The 25,697-nt window shown below is 40.6% G+C and overlaps 1 protein-coding gene across 1 annotated transcript in view; it reads left to right on the top strand.

The window, feature by feature from the left end:
• ACOT12 (acyl-CoA thioesterase 12) overlaps nt 1-25,697 on the top strand; it is a 64,570-nt gene that overhangs the window by 19,396 nt on the left and 19,477 nt on the right. Inside the window, exons 3-5 of the mRNA XM_055298729.1 lie at nt 3,038-3,098; nt 11,074-11,175; nt 14,898-15,033. Coding sequence (XP_055154704.1) covers nt 3,038-3,098; nt 11,074-11,175; nt 14,898-15,033 — 299 coding nt within the window. The remainder of the gene's footprint in view (nt 1-3,037; nt 3,099-11,073; nt 11,176-14,897; nt 15,034-25,697) is intronic.

Genomic DNA, 25,697 nt, shown 5'->3' with positions numbered 1-25,697 from the left:
TTTGGTCTTTTCACATAGTACTATATTTCTTGGAGGCTTTGTTTGTTTATTTTCATTCTTTTTTCTCTTATCTTGTCTTCTCACTTTATTTCATTAAGTTGATCTTCAATCTCTGATATCCTTTCTTCTGCTTGATTGATTCAGCTATTGATACTTGTTTATGCTTCATGAAGTTCTCGTGCTGTGTTTTTCAGCTCCATCAGGTCATTTATGTTCCTCTCTAAACTGGTTATTCTAGTTAGCAATTCCTCTAACCTTTTTTCAAGGTTCTTAGCTTCCTTTCGTTGGGTTAGAACGTGCTCCTTTAGCTTGGAGGAGTTTGTTACTACCCACCTTCTGAAGCCTTCTTCTGTCAATTCATCGAACTCATTCTCCATCCAGTTTTTTTCCCTTCCTGGCAAGGAGTTGTGATCCTTTGATGGAGAAGAGGCATTCTGGTTTTCGGAATTTTCAGCCTTTTTGCACTGTTTTCTCCCCATCTTCATGGGTTTATCTACCTTTGGTCTTTGATGCTGGTGACCTTCAGATGAGGTCTCTGAGTGGATGTCCTTTTTGTTGATGTTGATGCTATTCCTTTCTGTTTGTTAGTTTTCCTTCTAACAGTCAGGCCCATCTGCTGCAGGTCTGCTGGAGTTTGCTGGAGGCCCACTCCAGACCCTGTTTGCCTGGGTATTCCCAGCAGAGGCTGCAGAACAGCAAAGATTCCTTCCTGTTCCTTCCTCTAGAAGCTTCGTCTCATAGGGGCACCTGCCAGATGCCAGCCAGAGCTCTCCTGTATGAAGTGTCTGTCGGCCCCTACTGGGAGGTGTCTCCCAGTCAGGATACACTGGGCTCTGGGACCCACTTCAGTAGGCAGTGTGTCCCTTATCAGAGCTCGAACGCTGTGCTGGGAGATCCACTGCTCTCTTCAGAGCCATCAGGCAGGGACATTTAAGTCTGCTGAAGCTGCGCCCACAGCCACCCCTTCCCCCATGTGCTCTGTCCCAGGGAGATGCTGCCTTTTTTTCAGAGATGCCCTGCCCAGAGAGGAGGAATCTAGAGAGGCAGTCTGGCCGGAGCAGCCTTGCTGAGCTGTGGTGGGCTCTGCTCACTTTGAACTTCCCGGTGGCTTTGTTTACACTGTAAGGGTAAAACTGCCTACTCAGCCTTAGCAATGGTGGACGCCCCTCCCCTCACCAAGCTCGAGCATCCTAGTTTGATCTCAGACTGCTGTGCTGGCAGCGAGAATTTGAAGCCAGTGGATCTTGGCTTGATGGGCTCCGTGAGCATGGGACCTGCCAATCGAGACCACTCGGCTCCCTGGCTTCAGCCCCCTTTGCAGCGGAATGAATGGTTTTGTCTCGCTGGTGTTCCAGGTACCACTGGGGTATGAAAAAAACACTTCTGCAGCTAGCTCGGTGTCTCCCCAAATGGCCGCCCAGTTTTGTGCTTGAAACCCTGGGTCCTGATGGCGTAGGCACCGGAGGAAATCTCCCGGTCTGAGGGTTGCAAAGACCATGGGAAAAGCTCAGTATCTGGGCCGGAGTACACGGTTCCTCCCAGCACAGTCCTTCATGGCTTCCCTTGGCTAGGGGAGGGAAATCCCCCGACCCCTTGCACTTCCCTGGTAGGGTGATGCCCCACCCTGCTTCGGCTCACCCTCCATGGGCTGCACCCACTGTCCAACCAGTCTCAATGAGATGAACCAGGTACCTCAGTTGGAAATGCAGAAATCACTCCCCTTCTGCATCGATCTCACTGATAGCTGCAGATTGGAGCTGCTCCTATTCGGCCATCTTGCCAGCAAATCCCATGGTGCCTGATTTACATACAACATTCAATAAAGAGTAGTCATTGTTATTAGTATGGCCACACTGAGAAACATTAAATTTCATTTAATTAATGACAGGGATTTTTTATTGTTAATGAATTATCAATAATTCCTTGGTAATCTTTTAGACTTTATCTATTTACATTCCAGCATCCCAAGGAAAGGTTGGTCTCCTTGAAGTCAGTAGTTTTGTCTTATTCATCACTGTATCCTTAGACCTGGCTTAATGCCAGGACTACTCAGTAAAATGCCAATTAACTCAGTAAACATTAGTGAAATGTATAAGTCAGAAAAATAAACGATGTTTTTAGGAAGTTTGAATTGAAGAAAAGAAAAACATCTTGAGATAGAATAGGTTTGAGAGAAAGATTTTAGAAAGGAGAAGCCTTGAGCATTGTCATAGACTGATGGAGAATCAGGGAAGAGGCAGAGATTGAAGACAGAAAAGAGGATAGAGCTGATGAAGCAGAGCCAACAAGGGAGGGGACAGGGCCACTGGAGGATGGGACCAATGGCACAGGTAAAGAAAGAGATTAGATCTCGAGAGATCCCGCTTTCCCTGAAACAGAAGAGCAAAGAGAAAGGTGCAAATGCAGTTTAACTTTGAAGTTAAGGAAGAAAAATCCAGGGGGCTTCTATTGGGTAACCTCTTACCTTCTGCTAAGGGGAAGTGATTAGAGCTGACTGAAGGGCCTGAACACAAAAGTTTTGGAACAACTTCAGGTTACACGATCGAAGTTTCAATAATAGTAGGAAGTGAGTAGACCACCTAGCATCATTGAGGGCCCATACAAACCTACTGAAGCTGATCAGTTTGCTTGCTTGCCTTTTTTTGTATTTGTCCATTTATGCATTAACTAACATTCAAAAATAAATATCAGCTGTGTAGATTGGCTGGTGTATTTTCCTTAACTTCTCTTGGGGAAACAGCTGCTGTATAGTCAGTATGTGTTGCAGATTTGGAGTCATGTCGCACACTATCTCTGCAAAGGCTCTTTTCTGTTTAAATATTGGTGGTCCGCTAACACCATAAGTGTGGTTTACAGTAATCGGCCCTTGTTTTTAAGTGTTGTCTTTTTCCATTATCATTAACCTGAATTTCCCGTGCGTGAACATTATCAGCATAAGGTGGAACTGCTTTATGGCATGCATTTAAGTAATCTTTAAGTCTGATCTGAAATGAAATGTGCTAAAACTACTGAGGTTTTTTTGTTTGTTTTTCCCTAGAGTTGGACAAGTTATAACCATCAAAGCAAAAGTTACTAGAGCATTCAGCACAAGCATGGAGGTAAGAGGCACCTTTTCAAACATCTGCCTGTTGGTGCTCACTTCTTCATTGTTTACAAAGGGTAGAGCAGGAGGCCTAGACTAATATTTGGAGTTAATGAGATTCTCTATTTCAGAAGGCTCTGGAATGTGTAGTCAGGCCACAGGTAAATAATAAGCAGCAGATGTTTCCACTGTTTCCCAGCTAAAATTCAACATGGCCAGGCATGGTAGCTCACACCTATAATCCCAGCACTTTGGGAGGCTGAGACAGGAGGATCACTTGAGGCCAGGAGTTCCATACCAGCCTGGGCAACATAGCAAGACCCAATCTTTAAGGAGAAAAAAAAATTAGCCAGCACAGTGGTAAGTGCCTGTAGCCCTGGGTACTTAGGAAACTGAGGTGGGAGGATTGCTTGAGCCCAGGAGTTTGAGGCTACAATGAGCTATGATTGTACCACTACACTCCAGCCTGGGTGACATAGCAAGACTTTGTCTCTTCAGAAACAACAACAACAACAAAAAAACCCCAACATATTTCAACATGATACAATACACTATTTCTACATAGAAGGATATACAGAAACTAAACCTGCAAGAGAAAAGGACAGTCTTAATTCTTTATAAAGTATGGATTTTATTTCTTAATTATGCTGACTCTACTATTATTCTAATTCTATTTGTTCTCCATCCCCTCACCCTCTGATAGAAACTAGTCCCATGATTAACTAGTTTTTGAAAAGCAGGATAACTGGACTTTAGTAAGAAGGTAAATTTAGAAGATTTTTCTTCTGCATCCACTTGATTTTATTTTCTTTACCATTGTGAATACTGGATTCTCGGGGGCTCTTGAGATCTCTATTCAGGTAAAATTAGCAGGAAAGGAGTTGCTGGATCTCATATTGCACCTTCCAGGTTGCTCAGGATCAGTCCCTTCAATCTCTGGGCATGAAGACATGGAAGAGCTTGTATTCGTTTGCTAGGGCTGCCGTAACAAAGCACCACAGACTGGGTGACCTAAACACAGAAAAGTATTGTCCCACGGTTCTGGGAGCTAGAAGTCCTACATCAAAATATGGGCAAGGATGGTTTCTCTGAGGGCTGGAGGGATAATCTGTTCATGCCGCTCTCCTATCCTCCCATGGCTGCCTGCAGTCTTTGGTATTTCTTGGCTTCCACTGCATCACCCGATCTCTGCCTTCATCTTCACATGTGTTCTCCTTGTGTGGGTGTCTGCTTCCAAATTTCCCCTTTTTATAAAGATATCAGCATATTGGATTAGGGGCCTGCCCCACCACAGTCTGGCCTCATCTTAACTAATTACATCTGCAACAGCACTATTTCCACATTTACATTCTAAGGTACTGGGGGTTAGGACATAAGAATTTGGAAGGGGGAACACAGTTCAACTATAACAACTGTTTTGACAGTAACCGTGCCCTTGGTGATGGCTTTACCCTGATGTGGTCACTTTCTTTTTTTTTGTTTTTGTTTTTGAGACAGAGTCTCACTCTGTTGCCAGGCTGGAGGGCAATGGCAAGATCTCGGCTCACTGCAACCTCCGCCTCCCGGGTTCAAGTGATTCTCCTGCCTCAGCCTCCCGAGTAGCTGGGATTACAGGCGCATGCCACCACTAATTTTTGTATTTTTAGTAGAGATGGGGTTTCACCCATGTTGGCCAGGATGATCTCAATCTTCTGACCTCATGATCTGCCCACCTCGGCCGCCCAAAGTGCTAGGATTGAGCACAGGCGTGAGCCACTGTGCCCGGCTGATGTGGTCACTTTTTAGCAGTATCCAAATAAACAGAATACAAAGCACTTGAAGAAAGCAGAAAGGAAATGCTCATGAAAAAACAAGCTCTGTCAGGGAATGATGTTTCTGGACACTGTTTATTCAACTGCGGGGCTCTTAGCCTTTGCACACAGGAGCCTCTGGGCTTGGCCTGTCTCCTGAGGGCCACACGTTCTCCTAATAGACAGTCCAAATATAGATAAAAGCTCGTTTTCATTTCTCCTTTACCTCCTCTTCCCTGAGAGAGGCTAGAATTTCTAAAGGAGGCTTATCTAAAAGCTAAGAAAACAAAAATAAAACCCAGTGAGTTTGAAACCACAGATTTCTGATGCTAGGGAAGGTAAACCCTAGCCTCCACTGACCTTCCAGGCCCGATCCACCATGCAGAATTTTGTTTTCTTTCATCCTCTGCAAATCATGACCAGGCAGCCTCTAAATTTTGTCATACTTTCTACCACCTGGTAGAAATTTCTTGGATTTTTTTTCCCTCAACATAGATGCCAGCTAAACATTTTTATTTTTACTTTTTCAAACTGGACGTGTCCTTTAGCGTCATCCTGTTCAATTTCAGTTTCCTGCCACAACTGAGGCCAGCCCTCTGCTAATTTGCTGAGCAGAAATAAATGACTGACTTCTCCCTGAATCCAAAGCAAGCAGAAATAAATGACCGACTTCTCCCTGAATCCAAAGCAAGCAGGAACTCTACTCTATGCCAAACCCACTTCCAGGGAATTCTCAGACTCTATCGATCAGTCTCTTCCCTCTTCCCCCCTCTGGAAGGTGTGTGATGCATTACTATTAATAGATGATATTGTCTCATTTGCACTAAGAGCACATTATATGAGGGTGAGGTTTTTTTTTTGTCCTTAGAATATGTCTTTAAAAATCAGTTTTATTGAGATATAATTTACAACATTAAAATTCTCCCATTTTAATTATACATTTTGCTGAGCTTTGACAAAGTTATACAGTTGGATCACCACCACTGTAATATACAACGTTCCCATCACTACATGAAGCCCCCTTATGCCTCTTTGCAATCAGCTCCCTCAGACCCCAGCTTCTGACAACCATTCATTTACTTCAGGTCAGTACCCTTTTTTTTTTTTTTTGCCCTTTACTGTATTTTGTATAAATGGAATGATATAGTATATATAATCTTTTATTATATCTATATATTTATATAATATCTTATATAAATATTTATATAATATCTTATATTATATATACTATATATAATCTTTTGTGTCTAGTTTATTTTACTTAGCATAATATATTTGATTTCTGCTATTAGCTATTATATTATTCTCATTCTATTAATTTTGGGTTTAATTTGCCTTTCTTTTTCTAGTATCTTAAGGTAGAATCTTGGGAAATTGATTAAACTTTTCTTTTTTTCAAATATAAGCATTTAAGATCGTAAAATTTTCTTCAACGTATAGCTTTACCTGCATCAAAATATGTCCTTTTTTTCTTGTAAATTCTTCCCTGACCTCTAGTCTGTCTAGATGTGTGTTGTTTAATTTCCAAATCTCTGATGATTTTTCCAGATTTATCTTTGTGTTTTTGATTTCTAATTTAATTCCTTTGCAGAGAGAGAACATAATTTGTATAATTTCAATTATTTTAAATTTGTTTAGACTTTTTTAATGACCCAAAATATGGACTATTTTGGTGAATGTTCTATATGTGCTTGAAAAGAATGTGTTGCTTATAATCAATGAAGTATTCTGCAGATGTCAATTAGCCTAACTCGGTTCATAGCATTGTTCAAGTCTTCTCTATTATTATTATTATTTTTTTTTTTAGATGGAGTCTTGAACTGTCTCCCAGGCTGTAGTGCGGTGGTGTGATCTTGGCTCCCTGCAAGCTCCACCTCCTGGATTCAAGCGATTCTCTTGGCTCAGCCTCTCAAACAGCTGGGATTACAGGTGTGCACCACCACACCCAGCTAATTTTTGTATTTTTAGTAGAGATGGGGTTTCACCATGTTGGCCAGGCTGGTCTTGAACTCCTGACCTCAGGTGATCCATTCACCTTGGCCTCCCAAAGTGCTGGGATTACAGGCGTGAGCCACCATGCCCTGCCAGGATTCTTAACTCTTCCTGATGTTGTGACCCTTTTATCATTATGAAGTTTACCTTTTTATCTCCGCTTTTTGTTTTGAAATCTACATTGTCTGGTATTAATTTAGCCAGACAAGCTTTCTTTGGTTTAGTGTTTTTTTTCCCTATCATTTTTCTTTTGATCTGTCCTTTTGTATATGTAAGTGAGTTTCTTATAAACAGAATATATTTGGATGCTATTTTTTTATTTATTCTAACAATCTCTGCCTTCTACCTGGAGTGTTTAAACTATTTACATTTGATTATCTATATGGTAGAGTTGAAATCTGTCATCTGGCTGTTTGTCTTCTATTTCTTCCATCTGTTCTTTGTTTCTTCCTGTCCCCATCTTTTCCTGCATTTTTTAGAGCAGAGTAATTTTTAGTAATCCATTTTATCTCCACTGTTGGTGTTTTAACTATACATATTTGTTTTGGTTTTAGTGTTTTTCTCAGGTTTGCAATATGACTACTTAACTTATCTGAGCTACCTTCAATAATATAATATCCCTCTGAGTATAGTGTAATAACCTTATAACAGTATACACACTTCCCTTCCCATGTCCCAGCCTTTGTGCCATTATTGTCATGCCTTTTACGTGCACATATGTAGGAGGTAAACCCTACAATACATAGTTATTATTTATGTTTTAAACAGTCAATCATCTTTTAAAAAGAATAGAAAGGAAAAGAAGTATTTTATATATATACCCACATATTTGCCATTTCTGGTGTTCTTTATTCTTTTGTGTATTGTGTATCTCCAGATTTCTCCCTAGTGTCATTTTCCTTCTGTCTGAAGATATTCCTTTAGCATTTCTTTTTCAGCTTTTGTTCGTGTAAAAATGTCTTTGTTTCATCTTCATATTTAAAAGATGTTCATATTCAGTAGGTATAGAATTCTAGCCTGGCAGCAGAATTATGTAAATTGTGGTATGCCTTGGGTTTTTTGAGCTACTGGATCTATGGATTTATAGTTTCTAAGAAATGTGGATTTTTTCAGCTATTTTATCTTCAAGCTTTTTTCCTATCTTTTGTGCTCTCTCTCCTTTTGGACTTTAGATAGACTTCTTGTTAGTGTTCCACGGGTCACGGATACCGTTCTTTTTTTTGTCTTTCAGTCTTCCTTTCTCTTCATGCTACATTCTGTGTAGCTTCTTTTGTCATCTTTAGCTTCACTGACTTTTTCCCCTGCATTAACTAAACTGCTGTTAATCTTATCTGGTTTGTTTTTTATTTCAGATGTATTTTTTTATCTTAGAAAGTCCCACTTTGATTTTTTCATATTTTCCGTTCTTTCCTCATTATTTTCATCTTTTTCTCTATATTAGGAGTCAGCAAACTATGGCCTATAGACCTGTTTTTATGAAGAAAAATTTTTTGGAGCACGGCTATACCCATTCATCTATGTTTTGTCTGTGTTGCTGTCACAGTACATTGACAGAGTTGAGTAGTGGCAATAGAGTCCATGTGACCACAAAACTTAAAATATTTACTATCTGGCCTTATCCTTTAAGAAGATGTTGCTGACTCCTGTTCCAAATCTCTGAGTTCATGGTGCCTATATTTAATTGTTGTTTTAATATCCTTTGTTGTTATTCTATCATTTCTGTTATCTGTTGTTTTATTTATATTACCTTTCACCTAATAATTTTCTTGCATCTAATATTTTTTACTCGATGCTGAACATTGTGAATTTTATATTGTTTAGTGCTGGCTTTTGTTATATTTCTTTAAAAAGCAGTGTCAGACTTTTCCTGGCAGGAAGATGTTGTTACTTGCAGATTGGTTTGAGCCTTTAAAGGTATGTTTTAAACTCTTTTATGGAAGATTTAGAATACTCTACTTTAGGGCTACTTTAGCCCCTCTTCTAAGTTGGGATCTTCTGTTATGTCTATGAAGATGTCCTATATTCAGTGAAATCTGGCTGGAGAGAACTCAAAAGATCCCCAGCTGTGTGTGAGTTCTTGGAACTGTCCATGTTACAGTTTCCCAGGAATTGCTTGTTCCTCAGAAGCTGTTCTTGTCTGGGGTTTCACCCTGTATATGGTCCAGTTAGTATCAACCCAAAGACTCACAGGCATATTTCTGGAATTCTTTCTTTTTTTTTTTTTTTTAGCTTCCTTCTCTGGTACTCTACCCCACAAATTTTAGCTCCATTCAATTCAGCAGAGTTAGGTTTTCCTTCTCTAACCTAACTGTAAATTACCTTCAGCCTGAGAACCTGGGAATGCAGTGCTCCTCTCATTGTTTTTCCCGCCTTGGGGATCACAGTCCTGTGTTGCCTATTTTCGTAGGTGTGAAAATAGATGCTTCCTATATTTTGTCCAGTTTTCTAGTTGTTTTCACAGGATGTAATTCCAATCTTACCTAATCTCTTATAACACAGTGAAATTCTCCCTGGCATATGTTTTTGAAACATTTGGTTATCACATATAACTAAGTTAACTCTTCTAGTAGAAGACAGTGTTTAGAACTTATTTTAACACTCCAGAATTGTTGCTTTGTTTTTACTGTTGGATATTTTATTTTATTTTATTTTTCATTTGTCCATTTCTCTAAAAGCAGAAAGCTTCATGGGATTGAGGGTTGAGAGTTGGGAATAGATAATTTAATTTTGGCTAATCACCATCTGGTTAATTTAGGATTTACCATGTAAATACTAATTTGCATTTATGAGTTGAGTGACTTAAAACGAGTCATGAGTCATAGATTATTGATTATTCTTTTTACATGGTGTACATGGTAAAGATACAGATACGGATATTCTTTATTGTTGATAACATAGTGCTGAGCTGTGCCTGAGATAGCTCATTATTTTCAGAAGATAGTATTACTCACCTGAAATATGTAGGGAAAAGGTTTATTAGCCAGAATCTAAAGACAAGTCCCTGAGTTTACCGACACTTCTGCAAAGTGCAATCCTGAGGACCAAGCTTCAGAACTCTTCACACAGGGGGAAATCTAGCCCATTTTGGTATCAACATAAAGTGTCTCAGCTACCTTCTTATTACTCCTGAAAAATTAATCACAGAAACAAAGCTATAAACACATGATGCAATTCTGTCCATGTTAGCTTGGTTATGAAACTCTGAGACTATGCTGCCTAGAGACATTTAAAAAAAGGAAAAAAAACTCTGAGAATAAAGGCTAAAAAAAGTTATGGTACATCTCTCTAGTGGTTTTATAAGGCAGACACCAATATCTTGTTTTCAACAGCATATTTAGTAATCATGAAATTTAAAAGAGCTTTCATATAATGCCAAATTTTTAAAAATTGGAACAGGCAAGGTGCAGTGGCTCACCCCTGTATCCCAGCACTCTGGGAGGCCCAGGTGGGTGGATCATGAGGTCAAGAGATCGAGACCATCCTGGCCAACATGGTGAAATCTTGTCTCTACTAAAAATACAAAAAATTAGCTGGGTGTAGTGCCGCGTGCCTGTAGTCCCAGCTACTTCAGAGGCTGAGGCAGGAGAATTGTTTGAACCCAGGAGGTGGAGGTTGCAGTGAGCCAAGATCACGCCACTGCACTCCAGCCTGGCGACAGAGCAAGACTCCATCTCAAAACAAACAAAAAATTAGAACATAAAACTGTAAATACATTACAATAATTTTATATACACATGCATATATACACACACATATTTCATGTCATATGTATGTAATATAAAATGTATGTATATATTATGTAATACGATATTATATATGTGTATGTATTATGTGATATCATGTATGTGTATATATTCTATATCATATGTGATATATAAATAGAAAAAGCTAGAAGAAAAGTCACATAAAATTTAATAATTATTATCTATGGGTGATGGGATTACTGATAATATATACTCTGGATAGTCAGATTCCATAAATTTTACATGGTAAATAAATAATTTTTATAATCAGAAAAAAGTTAATTGTCCAATGTTATAGAACATCATTGAAATAATTCTATTGCTTAAAAATAAATTAAAATTCTGGTTTCATTTTTAAAATGAAAGAAGGTAATGGTGCATACATATGACTAAATTTTGAATGCTGAAATCTGAACTGTTTCTGGATGGCCAAGAGTGTATTTATTTATCTTTTTTTTCATTTTAGATCGGTATCAAGGTCATGGTACAGGATATGCTCACTGGCATTGAGAAGCTTGTGAGTGTGGCTTTCTCCACATTTGTAGCCAAACCAGTTGGAAAAGAAAAGGTAAATTTTGTATGTGAAGATGTATCTAGCATGTAATTCAGGGACATAGTAACAATTGCATCAGAATGTTATAGAAAAAAATGACATTTCTTCTTTCCATGACATATACTTTCCCAAGATTTGTTATTCACCAATATTTATTGCAAAAGTTATCATTCTGTGGCAACATCAGAGGAACAGGAACTTTACAGAAAAGTACCTTAGAGAAAAGATGATATAGAAAGTTTGTAAAATACAAAAAAAATACACATTGTTTTAAATGATCTGAAGGTCATATCAGTTTCTTTAAAATACTGCCTACTGGTTTAGCGCTTTTCATTTGTGGTCATATAACTCAAAATTGAGTTAAAATAAAATCTTTTTTTAAAAAAGCAAGAGCAATTTAGCAAGCAGTTGCATGTTATAGATTAACCATTGTTAATACCTGAAGGAAAATTGTCAACATTGCTGAGTTATTGAAGTTTAAAAATAAGCTTCTGGGCATGTGAGGTGAAAACACCCTCCGAAGTGATACTTTGCCCTGATGAGCGTGCCTAGCCGGCTGCCTGGCCACGACCCAGATCCACTCGTCTGGAAGCTGCTGGAGATTTGCTCCTTATAATTTCTTGGCATTTTTTTTTTCAGTGTCAGGGTGCCTGGAGGAGGGTCCCATTTAGTCTAAACACTGTGATAATTCAATCTGGAATATGAGTCTTTCACTCCAAGGGTCATCCCAGAGCTAGACAGAGTGGCTTCTCCTAGCTCTGCTCTGACGCAAGGAGGAGTCATGTTGGTCAGGTTGGTCTCAAACTCCTGACCACAGGTGATCTGCCCACCTTGACCTCCCAAAGTTCTGAGGTGTGAGCTATGGAGTCTGGCCTCTGCTCTCAGTCTAACATTAAACACGTTGCAAGGCAAATTCATATTGCCCAAGGGTGTTATTTTTCAAATGGAAGTTCATACCAGCTAATTCTGTTTTTTAAAATGCAGTTTTCTGGGCCATATCATGGACCTACTAAATTAGAATCACTAGTGTGGAATCTTGGAATCTGTACTTTGCCAAAACATCCCACGGAGCCTGTGTTCACTAAAATCTGAGACACTGAGATAGTCTTCCCAACCATTCTGTTTTTCCTGACATCGCCACAAATCTCCAGACTCTTGGAAATGAGAGAATATGGGATGGGTGCAGGTGCCCGTATCTGAGCGCAAGTGACAAAGGAATACACCTTGCAATCCCATTCCTTTGCATGGGGCAGCAGAGGAAGACCGTCATATTCCCCCTCCAGCCTCAGACTTATCACTCCAACTTCATGGATGTGTGGAATAAGAATATAATAGTCGGCTGAGCATGGTGGCTCATGCCTGTAATCCCAGCAATTTGGGAGGCCGAGGCGGGAGGATCATCTGAGGTCAGGAGTTCAAGACCAGCCTGGCCAACATGGAGAAACCCCCTCCCAACTAAAAATACAAAAAATAACTGGGTGTGGTGGTGCATGCCTATAATCCCAGCTACTTGGGAAGCTGAAGCAGGAGAATCACTTGAACCTGAGAGGCAAAGGTTGTGGTGAGCCGAGATCGTGCCATTGCACTCCAACCTGGGCAACAAGAGCAAAACTCCGTCTCAAAAAAAAAAAAAAAAAGAATATAATAGTCACACTTCAGTCCAATCTCTCTTGAGACTGGAGAACTGGTTTCTGAAAGTGGAAAGTCGGGTCCATTATGGTGCTAGCATAATTGGTTGGTTCAGATAACCTTAGTTATAAAGCACATTTCCAGACTAACTTATTTCCTAGTTGCTAATATGCTGGTTCAGTAGCTCATCACAAAGAGACCCATGAAAAATCAGTGGTTTGGTTCGAACCCATAGGACTACTTGAATCTCTGCTCACAGTGAGTTTATTTTAGGATGAAGTTGGTTCAAAGCATAATGTAGGCTAATTAAAAAATAAAAAAGAAATTGGCAATGATTAACAAGACTTAGTTCAACAATTGCACAGGCCAGATCATTGAAGGGACTTGCAAGACTCCACAGGGTACACTCACGCAAAGCCTTACTAAGCTAAAGCAGATGGTGCAGCAGGAGAAAGCAAGCACAGGCCAGCCTCAGAGAGGGTCGAGGTCTCCAGGCACAGCCATGCTGCAGGGGCCTTAGTCGCACAAGATGTACTTCTACGGAATAGAAATCACCAAAACATATGCGAGGTATCTTGGTTTCAGGAGAACCAACACAGAAGTTTACCAAGCAGTCTTGTATACCCTGCTAGTCACACAACTTAAACAACACTACAAAAATTGTTAAATCAGGCTGGGTGCAGTGGCTCACACTTATAATCCCAGTGCTTTGGGAGGCTGAGAAGGAAGGATTGCTTGAGGCCAGAAGTTTGAGACCAGCCTGGGCAACATGGTGAGCCCTCATCTCTACAAAAAATAAATATAAAAAAAATTAGCCAGGCATAGTGACGTTTGCCTGCAGTCCTACTGAGAGGATCCCTTGAGCCTGAGAGTTTGAGGTCACAGGAAGCTATGATTACACCACTGTGCTCCAGCCTGGGCAACAGAGTGAGACCCTGTTTCAGGAAAAAAAAAAAAAAAAAAGGAGTTAAACCAGTGCATGCCATCAATCTACACATTCCTAACCAAATTCCACAAGGTAGTCCAGGGGAGTTTTGGACTTTAAGCAGCATATTATAAATCACCAGCTTATTTCTTTTTTCTTCCTTTTTTTTTTTTGAGATGGAGTCTCACTCTGTGTCCCAGGCTGGAGTGCAGTGGCATGATCTTGGCTCACTGCAACCTTCTTCTCCTGGGTTCAAGCGATTCTTGTGCCTCAGCCTCCTAAGTAGCTGGGATTACAGGTGTGCTCCACCATACCCGGTTACTTTTTGTATTTTTAGTAGAGACAGTGTTTCACCATGTTGGCCAGGTGCAGTGGCTCACACCTATAATCTTGAACACCTGACCTCAAGTGATTCACCTGCCTCAGCCCCCCAAAGTGCTGGGATTACAGGTGTGAGCCACCACACCCAGGGATCACTAACTTATTTCATCCTTATCTTGGCCAAGGTCGGTACCAGACTTTGAGTATCTTGGAAATAAGCATGGAGCTACCCCAGTCCAGCTTCAAGGTGACCCTTCCTTCTATACACAGGGTCAGCAGAGGGCACTTATGTAAGAATTTGAGCTCTTGGTTCTGTTGCCTCATAGTTCCAGGTTTCTGGAGGTTGGTGAAAGCTTTATTCCCACATATTTATTCTTTTGTTTTGCTTATTAGATAATGTTTTCACCATGTAATGAAATTTCCAAATTGGGAATACCTTATGGTATAAGATAGCTTTCTCTAGAACATCTTTATTCCCTCTCTTTGCTTTCTTAATTTTGCAAAAGATAGGAAACGTTTAGATTTCAGTGGAGTCAAAGTCCCTCTCCTCATTCATCGATTTGAATAATTTCCTATTTTGTAGTTCTGTTGAAAAATTTTAAAATCAGGGAAAATTAATAGAGTGAACTTTTTAAAGCACATATCTTATTGCATGAAGAAATAATTAAGCCTATGTTGCTTTTTTAGTTTAAAAATAATTTAAGAAAAAATTTAGTCATAACATGTTTAGTAAAAACACTCATAAAAGCTCTATTTACTTGAGTTAGAAAACCATGTAGCATATCATTTGTTTTTGCAAAATTCATGCTGTGCTTTTATAATTTAACAAGGCAATAAAAGATAAATGCTTTTCTTTCTCTAGATTCATTTAAAACCAGTCACACTTCTAACTGAACAAGATCATGTGGAACATAATCTGGCTGCTGAGAGAAGGAAAGTTCGATTACAACATGAAGACACCTTTAACAATTTAATGAAGGAAAGTAGCAAGTTTGATGGTCAGTAAATCCACTTATAAGAACTTTAATTATATGACTGTGACAGGGAAAGGAGTCTTTTCTTAGAGCACACTTATTATCACCTTATTTTTACCATTCAGTCCTGATGACACTAGGTATCTTTTCCAACAAACCCGGTGGCTGGAGAAGGAAGGGCCTGGCCATTGAGAATGTAACTGCTGACACCTAAGGCCTCTTTAAATTGGAAGATCTCCAGGAGAGGAGATGGGGAAAAAGGGTGACAGGGACCAGGCAGTCATTAGTAAGCATGTGTTCACTAATGATGGCTGAATGAAGGGTTGATGACAATGCTATACATTGACACGGTGCTTCATGGCTTACTAAGCAGTTTCTTGTCCACGGTTTCATAGGAGCTGCATGTAATCTCAACAGAGCAGAAAGCTGCAACTCTGAGCAGGAAAGAAACTTGCTAAAGATCATATGGGATATGAGCAGAGGCTATAAGATCCTGCTCCTGTTGCCTGGTGCTTTCCACAGTCACCCTGTGTTTCATGAGCCACACTTCCTTAGTTCTCTGGCAGTGATTTCCTGGGCTCTTTGATGCCTCCTGGAGCCAGACTGGTGAGGAAAGGCAGAGCCCCACCCTTGCCCCTCCTCTGCCCTTTCTTTTTGTCTGACCCCATCTTCTGAAGCCCCAGGGGATGCCAGTGGAGAGCACAATGAGGGAGGGGAGGAAGTGGAGTGAGCCCACCCAGGCCCCACAAGCTGACCACTGCCAGGAGGGCAGAAGGTTCAGCACCCCTTGGCTCCAAAGGAAGGCACAGGAAGAAGAGGAAGGAAAGGAGAGGACAAGAATATGTCAGAATAAGGAAGTCAAAAGAGAAGGAGAAAGAGTGCATGGAAAGGCTAGAGGAAAGAGAGAGGTAGCAGCTGGTGTGGCAGAAGTGCAGAGCCTTTATTCTGCCCCTGGTGATATCCCGGGACCACCCCACAGAAGACTTCCAGGTTGAAAAAGAGATTTTTCAAAGGTTTCTACTCATTGCTGACCTTTCAAAGGACAATATCCATTACCAACTTTGTTTGTTTTCTTGGATTTTTCTTTGAGACAGAGTTTCGCTCTTGTTGCCCAGGCTGGAATGCAATGGTGCGAACTCGGCTCACTGCAACCTCTGCCTCCCAGGTTCAAGCAATTCTCCTGCCTCAGCCTCCCAAGTAGCTGGGATTACAGGCACCTGCCACCACGCCCAGCTAATTTTGTATTTTTAGTAGAGACCAGGTTTCACCATGTTGGCCAGGCTGGTCTCAAACTCCCAATCTCAGGTGATCCGCCTGCCTCGGCCTCCCGAAGTGCTGGGATTACAGGTGTGAGCCACTGTGCTCAGCCCAGACCAAGTTATTTTTAAGGAAATGAAGACTTCATCATTAAATGACGGTGTTAAGAAGAGCAAGTCTCCATTTGTAAAGCTGGTCTCGTACCAAAATACATTTCAAATGCATTTTGCTCAAGTAATGAAATAGCTGAACCAAGAGAACAACCCTGAGGCAGATGAGACAACCATTAATAAAAAACAAAACCCTGCTGTCTCCTCATCCCTAAAATCCCAAGGAAGAAACGAAATGACAGATAAAATACTTGCTAATGAGCAAACCCATACTGTGCATGACAAGTAAATCTCTTAGGACATCTTAGGAAAACTCAAGCATTTAACACAGTTTTTAGTAAGTATATGCAGTTCCCCTAGTTTCACTGGTCTTCCTTTCTGCAGTTATGTCTTTTAAAAAAATTTTCTGTCCTCATTGAAATTACGCTACCTGAGTTCATAAGGAGAAAGTAGAAATAAGCCACTAAACAACCAGAAGTCTGATTGACAATGTCAAAATACAGTTCTTTTATTTTATTTTTTTTTTTTTTAGATGGGGTCTTACTCTGTCGCCCAGGCTAGAGTGCAGTGGTGTAATCTCAGCTCATTGCAACCTCTGCCTCCCAGGTTCACACGATTCTCCTGCCTCAGCCTCCAGAGTAGCTGAGACTACAGGCATGCGCCACCACGTCCAGCTAATTTTTGTATTTTTAGTAGAGACGAGGTTTCAACCATTGGCCAGGCTGGTCTTGAACTCCTGACCTTAGATCTGCCCGCCTTGGCCTCCCAAAGTGCTGGGATTACAGGTGTGAGTCACCAAGCCTGGCAAAAAGCAGTTCTTTTGAAATCTGCGCATATTCATCCAGAGATTCTTGCAAGACCTGCTTCCACACTCTCCAAGTCATTCCTCATCTGAATCACATGTCTCAAGGTCATTCTCCATCCTTTTACCCGGAACTCTCTAGATCAAGCTGCTGCCCATGAGGGAGAGGGTGACCCTGTGATGCATGAGGTGCTGGCCAGCGTGCCCCGGTGCATGCTAGATGGAGTGTGTGTGTGTGATTGTGGAGAAAATCATTGATAGTCATGTAAGTGGAAGGACTCCTTCCCTCTCAGCAGAAAGGAAAGACTAACACACTGACTGGTAGTTCTTTCCAACAATTCTGTATGAAACACCTGTCATGTGCCAGGAACCTGTTTGCCACTAGAGGTATAAACATGAAAAATGCAGGGTCTTTGTTCTTGAGAAACTTGTAGTTTAGTGCTGGAGACAGACATGTTAATAGTTTCTAAATAATATAGTAAGTGAATAGAGAGCTGTAGACTCTAAGTAATGTGGGAGCCCAGAGGAAGGGCCCTTGGGGGTTCACGAGAGACTCACTGCAGGAGGGGCTATGAGAAGAAAGTTGGGAAGGCAAGGAAGTGGGTAGCAGTGAGGGTGAAGGCACGGAGGCATGAACCAACACACTGTGTGCTGGGAAGCCACCAACACAAGAGTATTGCTAGAGAGAAAATGCAAGGTAGAGGGAGGCGGGGGAGGAAGAAGGTAGGATTGTGTCTTGGAGGCTCCCGGGGCCATGCTGAGAAGCTTGGCCTTTCTTCTGTTCTTGATGGGAGCCATTGAAGGATTTTGAGCAGGGTTGGGGCGTGACTGGGTTTGCACTTAATATGGTCACTCTGGCTAGAGGGAGAGAGACCAGGCGAGAGGCGAGGGGTGCCTAAACCAGGCAGTGATACTGGGGAGAGACAGCAGGGAAAGAGTTTAAAAATACACATGAGATCACAACAACAAGATAGGGTCACTGATTGGCTGTGGGGAGAAGGGCGAGGAAGAAGGAGCATAGGCTGACTCCTGGGTGTCTGCTTGGAGCAGCTGGTTAGCAGTTGTGCCATGAACTGAGATCATGGATCTGAGGGGAAGGAAAGGGCAATTTTTAGGAGGTAGATGATGAGTTCAGTTTTAGGCATATGGAGTCTGAAGTGCCTGTGGACATCCAAAAGGAAGAGACCACAGCTGGGGAGATTCTATCTGAGAGAAAACTGCTTAGAGAAGTAGTTCATATGAAGACAACCTGCAGCCCACAGGGTGCTGGGCCAAGAACAGAACCTGCGAAGCACAGGCATCTAAGACAGGATCCAGAAAGATAAACCTACCCAGGAGACCTGGAGGGACTAATCAGAGGGGTGCAGGGAGAGCTGGAGAGAGCAGTGTCACACGCCAAGGGAGCAGAGTTACAAGAAGAAATAGTAAGTGGTCAACTGCGTTCCAGGAAGTGAGGAATAAAACCTGTCTACTGGACTGGGAATCAGGAAGGCATTGGTGACATCGGCAAATGTGGGGTTAGAAGAAGTGTGGGAGACACTTGAATGACCTTAATTACTTAGAGGAATAGTGGGATGAGGGACAGTTTACCATAACCTTTATATCATATGCACAGGCCAAAGTAAACACTGCTATCACCAGGCTTGTTTGAAGCACATGTACAAGGATGCAGGGGGTGGGGAGGGAAGTAGCGCTGCGAGCCTCCTGGCCCTGACAGCCCGAGTGTCATCTGTTGCAGGACATGTGGACAGTGAGGGACACAGTGGCCGTTGCAGCTCTTAGAGCAACTTGGCTAGTTCAGAGCCTTTGCTTTTGTGGAAAACTGAGGTACTGTGTCCCACAACAGCACTAGCATTTAGCAGGAACTCACTTCTCTCAAGGTGTTTTCCTTCACTCCAGCCATCCGAGGTGGAGCTTGCTCCTCTCTGGCCTCTGGACCCAGCCCCACAGGAAGCAGGAGGCTTCCATCGGCCCACTCACCCCAAACCATCCACCCTGGAGAAAGCCGCCTCCTCCCACCGGACTTACTCCTAAAGGCGAATTGCTAGGAGCTGGGCCTATGCATTGGCTCATCTTTCTCTTATAGTCAGTGGTTGCCCCAGCACAAAGCTGCTCTTTTTATTTTCTTATCCAGTACTTTTCTTATCCAAGTCTGTAACCAAGTCCTCTGACTTTGCAGAACCATCCTTCTGCTCTCTATCTTTGTGAGTTCAATCGTTTTTATTTTTAGATTCCACAAATAGGTAAGTACATGTGATGTTTGTCTTTCTGTGCCTTACTTCTTTTGCTTGACATAATGACCTCAGTTCCATCCATGTTGTTGCAAATGACAGGATCTCCTTCTGTGTTATGCTGAATAGTACTGTAACAGGTCTATAACCAAAGCCTCAGACTTTGCTTTTCTCAGCTTGCTGAGGCAAGGTAAATAATAAACAAAACGAGAACTGTAAAATGGGAATAATAAAGGTACTTCCATAATGGGTTTATGGGAGCATTAAATGAGTTAATATAGAAAGTGTCAGGCATGCAGAAAGTGCTGTCATTTCTATTATTGTTTGAGAGGTCCCCTCCACAGGAGGAATTAGAGCCAACAGTTAAAGACAGATGCTTCACAGGAGCTATGCTGTAAAGGGTGAAGGAAATAGCCTGGAGCTACAGGAGACCCTCAAAGTCAAGGGGCATTGTTTCTCAAGCTAGGAGAAATTTGGTCATGGTTCCAGGCTGATCAAGATGATTGATGAGGCTTGGCGGTGGCTCATGCCTATAATCTCAGCACTTTGGGAGGCCGAGGCAGGTAGATCACTTGAGATCAATTCGAGACCGTGGTGAAACCCTGTCTCTACTAAAATTACAAAAATTAGCCGGGCATGGTGGTGCACTCCTATAATCCCAGCTACTTGGGAGGCTGAGGCAAGAGAATTGCTTGAACCCAAGAGGCGGAGTTTACAGTGAACCGAAACTGCACCACTGCAGTCCGGCCTAGGCCACAGAGCCAGATTCTGACTCAAAAAAAAAAAAAAAAGAGATAATTGATAAAAATAATTATTGAGTAAGAAGTTAATTATAAAAGAAAGAGATGATTCATGTCAAATCTGTACTTTAGACACTGGGAAATTGTTGTCATGTTTTTGTCTTGGAGGAATGGGGATCTCTGCTACCCTGAGCTCCCTTGCGAGGGTTCGTCTATTGGGAAGGGTTGCTAGGACGGTGACTGAAGCTGTCTTCACACCCCCCTCAAGGTAACATGAGCCAGGTAAACATGGGTGGCTGCACTGGCTTCTTCTGGTGTTGTACAAATTGCACTAATAAGTGAAATCAGCAGCAGACAATTTGTCTGCACAACACTAACAGTACTTTGAGTACTGGAGATAGTCTAAACTAGTCACAGGCACACATGACAGTCATTCAAATATAGAGATAAAACGATTGCAATTGACTTGAGTTTCAGTGTGTTACAAAGTTGGCCAGATTAGATCTACATCTACATGTCTAGTTCATAGTTCAATTTCAAATTATGGATTTTTTCAAAGTCTTCTTTTATCATCTGCTTTGTTTAATCTGCCCTAACTTAGATTATTCTACATCCTTTCGCATAAAACAACTTTTAACCTAATTCCATTGATCTGATTTTGTTTTTGGAAATTTTACTAACTTCCATGCCAGCAAAGGTGCCAGAGAACTTAAAAGCAATTCATCTTAAAGAATGTAAGAGCCAGACTCTGACATTTAAAGCTGCTATGTAGTGTGTGATTTCTCCACCTGCTGCTCCTTAGATCTGATGGAGTTGGTTTTTGACAGGACGGTGTGTGTTCTAAAAGAAGAGAACCAGATCATCTCTGTTCTTGTACCATGTTTTTAGAAAACCATGGGTTTGTGTTGGTTATAAATATCAAACATAAAAGATTGGAATATTTTTCAAGATGTTGTATGATGAAAATGCATATTATTAGAACAGTCAGAACATTGAATCCAGATCATATCCTTTCAGAAGAAAAGAAAAGAGATGAGATTGGTTTTGTAAAAGCAGGATATTTCTGGGATGTGTATAAGCGCGCACATCTCAGAAATACTACTGGATCATTATTTGCAAGCTTGACATATAGGGGAAAAACTTAAAATTTGAAAGCATTTTAATTATAATTTTTGAGTAAGAAAACCAGATCTTAAGAGCATTATCATGGTTAATTTTCTGGATATGCAGAAAGAAAACTAGGGCTAGCATGACCTCAATTCAGGTCAAAGTTCCTGATCTACAAGTGTAGAGTGAATGTACAGTTGTCAAAGCAGGATGATGACACAGTACGTTAAGAACATCCAAAGTACACATATTGAACTTGATCACTCAAAGCCAGCAGAAAGGGTCAGTTCTGTTTACTTAACCCAAACCAGAACTGCGAGCCTGAATTGCTCTCTGAACCTGAGAAAACCCTATTTTTTCATTGGTTGTAAATTAACTCCAAATAAGCAAACTTCTGCACCAAAGTCATCTAACTCAATATATTTCTGCATATGTATCATAGCTGATGCTGGTGCGCGTATAACCTCACCTAGCACCTCCCTCTACAGGTTTCAGTATATACTGTATGTGTCTTCATAGGAAGTAGGTGGTTTCTCTTTAAAGTTATCCCTCAGAAAAGAAGGGAGCTGCTTTATATTTGAGTCTTTACAATGTCTCTCATAAGGACTTCTCTTAATTTTTTATTTTATAATTATTTTAAAACTATTTTTAAAGAGATAGTACATGCACGGGGTAAAAAATGTAAAACGCATAAAAAGACATATAGTTAAAAAGTAAGTCTGCCTACCATCTGACTTCCCACCTTCAGAGACCATCACTATCACACACACTTCAATTTTTGTGGGTACATAGTAGGTGTATATATTTATGGGATACATGAAATATTGTGATACAAGCATATGAATGTGCAATAATCACATCATGTAAAATGGGGTATCCACTCCTTCAAGTGTGACAAACAATCCAATGATACTCGTTATTTTTAAATATATAATTAAATTATTATTGACTGTAGTCACCCTGTTGTGCTGTCAAATACTAGGTCTTATTCATTCTTTCTAACTATATTTTTGTACCCATTAACCATCCCCACCCTCCCACTACCCTTCCCAGCCTTTCATAAGCATGCCTCTGCTATCTCCATGAGTTCAATTGTTTTGATTTTTAGCTCCCACAAATAAGTGAAAACATGTGATGTTTGTCTTTCTGTGCCTTTTTTCACTTATAATGATCTCCAGTTCCATCCATGTTGTTGCGGATGACAGGATCTCATTCTTTTTTATGCTTGAATAGTATTCTGTTGTGTATATGTATTACATTTTCTCTATTCATTCATCTGTTGATAGACACTTAGGTTGCTTCCAAATTTTAGCTATTGTGAACAGGGCTGCAACAAACGTGGGAGTGTATATATCTCTTCAGTATCCTGATTTCCTTTCTTTTGGGTGTATACCCAGCAATGGGATTGCTGGATCTGATGGTAGTTCTGTTTTCAGTTTTTTGAGGAACCTCCAAACTGTTCTTCATAGGGGTTGTACTAATTTACATTCCCACCAACAGTGTATGAAGGTTCCCTTTTCTCCACATCCTTACCAGCACTGGTTATTGCCTGTCTTTGGGATAAAAGGCATTTTAACTGGGGTGAGATGATATCTCATTGTAGTTTTGATTTGCATCTCTCTGATGATCAGTGATGTCGATACCTTTTTATATGCCTGTTTGCCATTTGCATGTCTTCTTTTGAGAAATGTCTATTCAAATCTTTGGCCCATTTTTTAATCAGATTATTAGATTTTTTTCCTATAGAGCTGTTTAAGCTCCTTATATATTCTGGTTATTAATCGCTTATCAGATGGATAGCTTTCAAATATTTTCTCCCATTCTGTGGGTTGTCTCTTCACTTTGTTGATTGTTTTCTTTGCTGTGCAGATGCTTTTTAACTTGATGTGATTCCGTTTGTTGATTTTTCCTTTGGTTACCTGTGCTTGTGGGGTACTGCTCAATAAATTTTTGTCCAGACCAATGTCCTGGAGAGTTTCCCCGATGTTTTCCTGTAATGGTTTTATAGTTTGAGGTCTTAGATTTAAGCCTTTAATCCATTTCGATTTGATTTTTGTGTATGGTAAGAGATAGTGGTCTAGTTTCATTCTTCTGCATATGAGTATCCAGTTTTCCCAGCACCATTTATTGAAGAGATAGTCTTTCCCCAATGTAGTTCTTGGCACCTTTGTCAAATATGAGTTTACTGTGGGTGTGTGAATCTGTTTCTGGGTTCCCAGTTCTGTTCCATTGGTCTAGGTGTCTGTTTTTATGCCAGTGCCTGGCTGTTTTGCTTACTACAGCTCTGTAGCATAATTTGAAGTCAGGTGATTGTATTAATTTATTTTAAACAAAAAATGTACCATTTGAGTAAGCAACATTAGCCTGAAAACAACCTCAATCAATACTAGTTTGGGATATGTATAAAATATCTTCTAATAAAATCAATTTTAGAAAGAGAGAGAAATTGAAAGGGATTAAGATTGTGTATTTCTTTTAAAGATCACTTTAGAAAGTGATTCCATTTTGATTCTAGCAATATAGTGGATTCATTGTTGGGTAAAACCAAAAATTTCTGGAAAAATATTTACAAACATCTTTGCAAACACATCTCAGCAGGCAGAAAAATAAGAGAAAACTTTGAAGTCCAGAAATGGTGAGAAAACACAAATGCCGCAGTGCAAGGAAGCACTGGGGCTGGCATTTGTTCTGGAGGACCCAGCAGGTGCCTGAGGACATACAGCTTGTGTGTAATGGGCCTGCTTGGGCTCAGGAGACAAAACCAGGGGCCCATGTGAGGGAGAAGGTTGGATCAGGGAACTTTCCTTGGTGCTGGAACCTCCAAAAGGTGATTCCCTCAGTGAGTCAACTAGAAAAATTTCACCCTCCAGAGAGCCTTAGCCTTAGGTGGAATGGGAAAAAAAATTCTCTCCCTTTGAGAATTCAATCACAAGTGCATCCTCATGCAGATTTGGATCCTCAGAAGTCACATGACCTGTCTGGGCTAAAACAGAACAAGTAAACTTTAGTGTAAAGTGGTGCTGTGTTGTAGGACCCCAGGTGATCTGCAGCTGCAAATGCAGCTCCTTTGTGAAGAAATGACTTTAAAGCCAGCTCTCAAGAATTTCCACAGAAAAAGAGCCAAGCAATATGAGATCCTAGTGAAAAATCATAAAAGATAGAAATAAAGCAAGGCATCAAGATCTAGAAGTGACACCAGGCCCCACAAAGTCTGAACAAGGCCCACAAAGACAGCAGATAATGAATTTATCAAGTAAGATGAAGAGGCTTAATATGTTTTAAGAAATAAAAGAGTATCAAGAGTATAATGCAAGAACAACAACAACAGAAAAGGTAACCTAGAAGGTTTAAGAATGCAAGAAACAAGACAATTTCTATAAAAAAGAATATATAATAATTAAAATTTGAAACTCAGTGAATGAATGAAACAGCAGATAAGACAAGGAACTGGAAGATAGATCTGAAAGAGTTAACTAGAATGCAGCCAGATAGACAAAGAAATGAGAAATATGTAAGGGAGGTTAGAAGACATGGAGAATGGAGAGAAATGTCTAACATGCAAAAAAATTCTCCAGAAATGAGACAAGCAATATTTGAAGCAAATGATATAAAGAGACATTTCATGAAGAGGTGACAAGAATACTTAATATACACGTAAAAAGATGTGGGAACTCATTAGTATCAGGAAAATGCAAATTATAAGCAACGTGAGATACTCTTCCACACCCAACAAACTGGAAATAGTTGAGTGTCTGATAACTTCTAAGCAAAAATGGGGACCAGTGGGGACTCTCATCAACAGCAGACAGAAGTGTCAGTACAACTATTTTATTACCTAAAAATATTCTGTTGACAGTAAGGACTATGAATGTTAAGGAAATCAGCCAAGTTTATTCATTCATTTCATTTAATAAATATTTATTGAGCACCTATGTTCAGGAATTATATGAGAATTTTAAAAATCCATAGTCCCTGCACCAAAAAGCTTAGGATCTAGTGGGTCACATAATAAAAGGGCACACAAATAACATAAAACTATAGCCATGAAAGAAAGATCCTTAGAGAGACCCTGAAGGTGGGGCTGAGCTGTGGAGGTCAGAGAAGGCTCCCCTGAGGAAGTGATGACCAAGGAGGGGCCACAGAGTATGAGTGAAATTGAAGACACAGGTGGTGGTGGCCAGGGGGATTGCCGTAGACAGCAGGGATGTGACAAATGCCCTGTTGTTGGAGATAATACTTCCTCAGAAGAAGTGAAAAAAGACCAGCATGGCTGGAGCAAAGGGAGAGGGAGAGTGAGGCCAGACCAGGAAGGCAGGGCTTGCAGGCCATGGGAAGGATTTGGGGTTTTATACGAGAACAATGGGTAGCTACTGAGTTGTTTTAAGCTGGGGACCGAAACGATCACTGGAAATAAGAACAAATGAAAGAGATCATCAGTTAA

The sequence above is a fragment of the Symphalangus syndactylus genome, chromosome 11, assembly GCF_028878055.3.
Source record: "Symphalangus syndactylus isolate Jambi chromosome 11, NHGRI_mSymSyn1-v2.1_pri, whole genome shotgun sequence".
In the NCBI taxonomy this organism is placed as follows: Eukaryota; Metazoa; Chordata; class Mammalia; order Primates; family Hylobatidae; genus Symphalangus; species Symphalangus syndactylus.
This window is presented reverse-complemented; position numbering and strand designations above follow the sequence as displayed.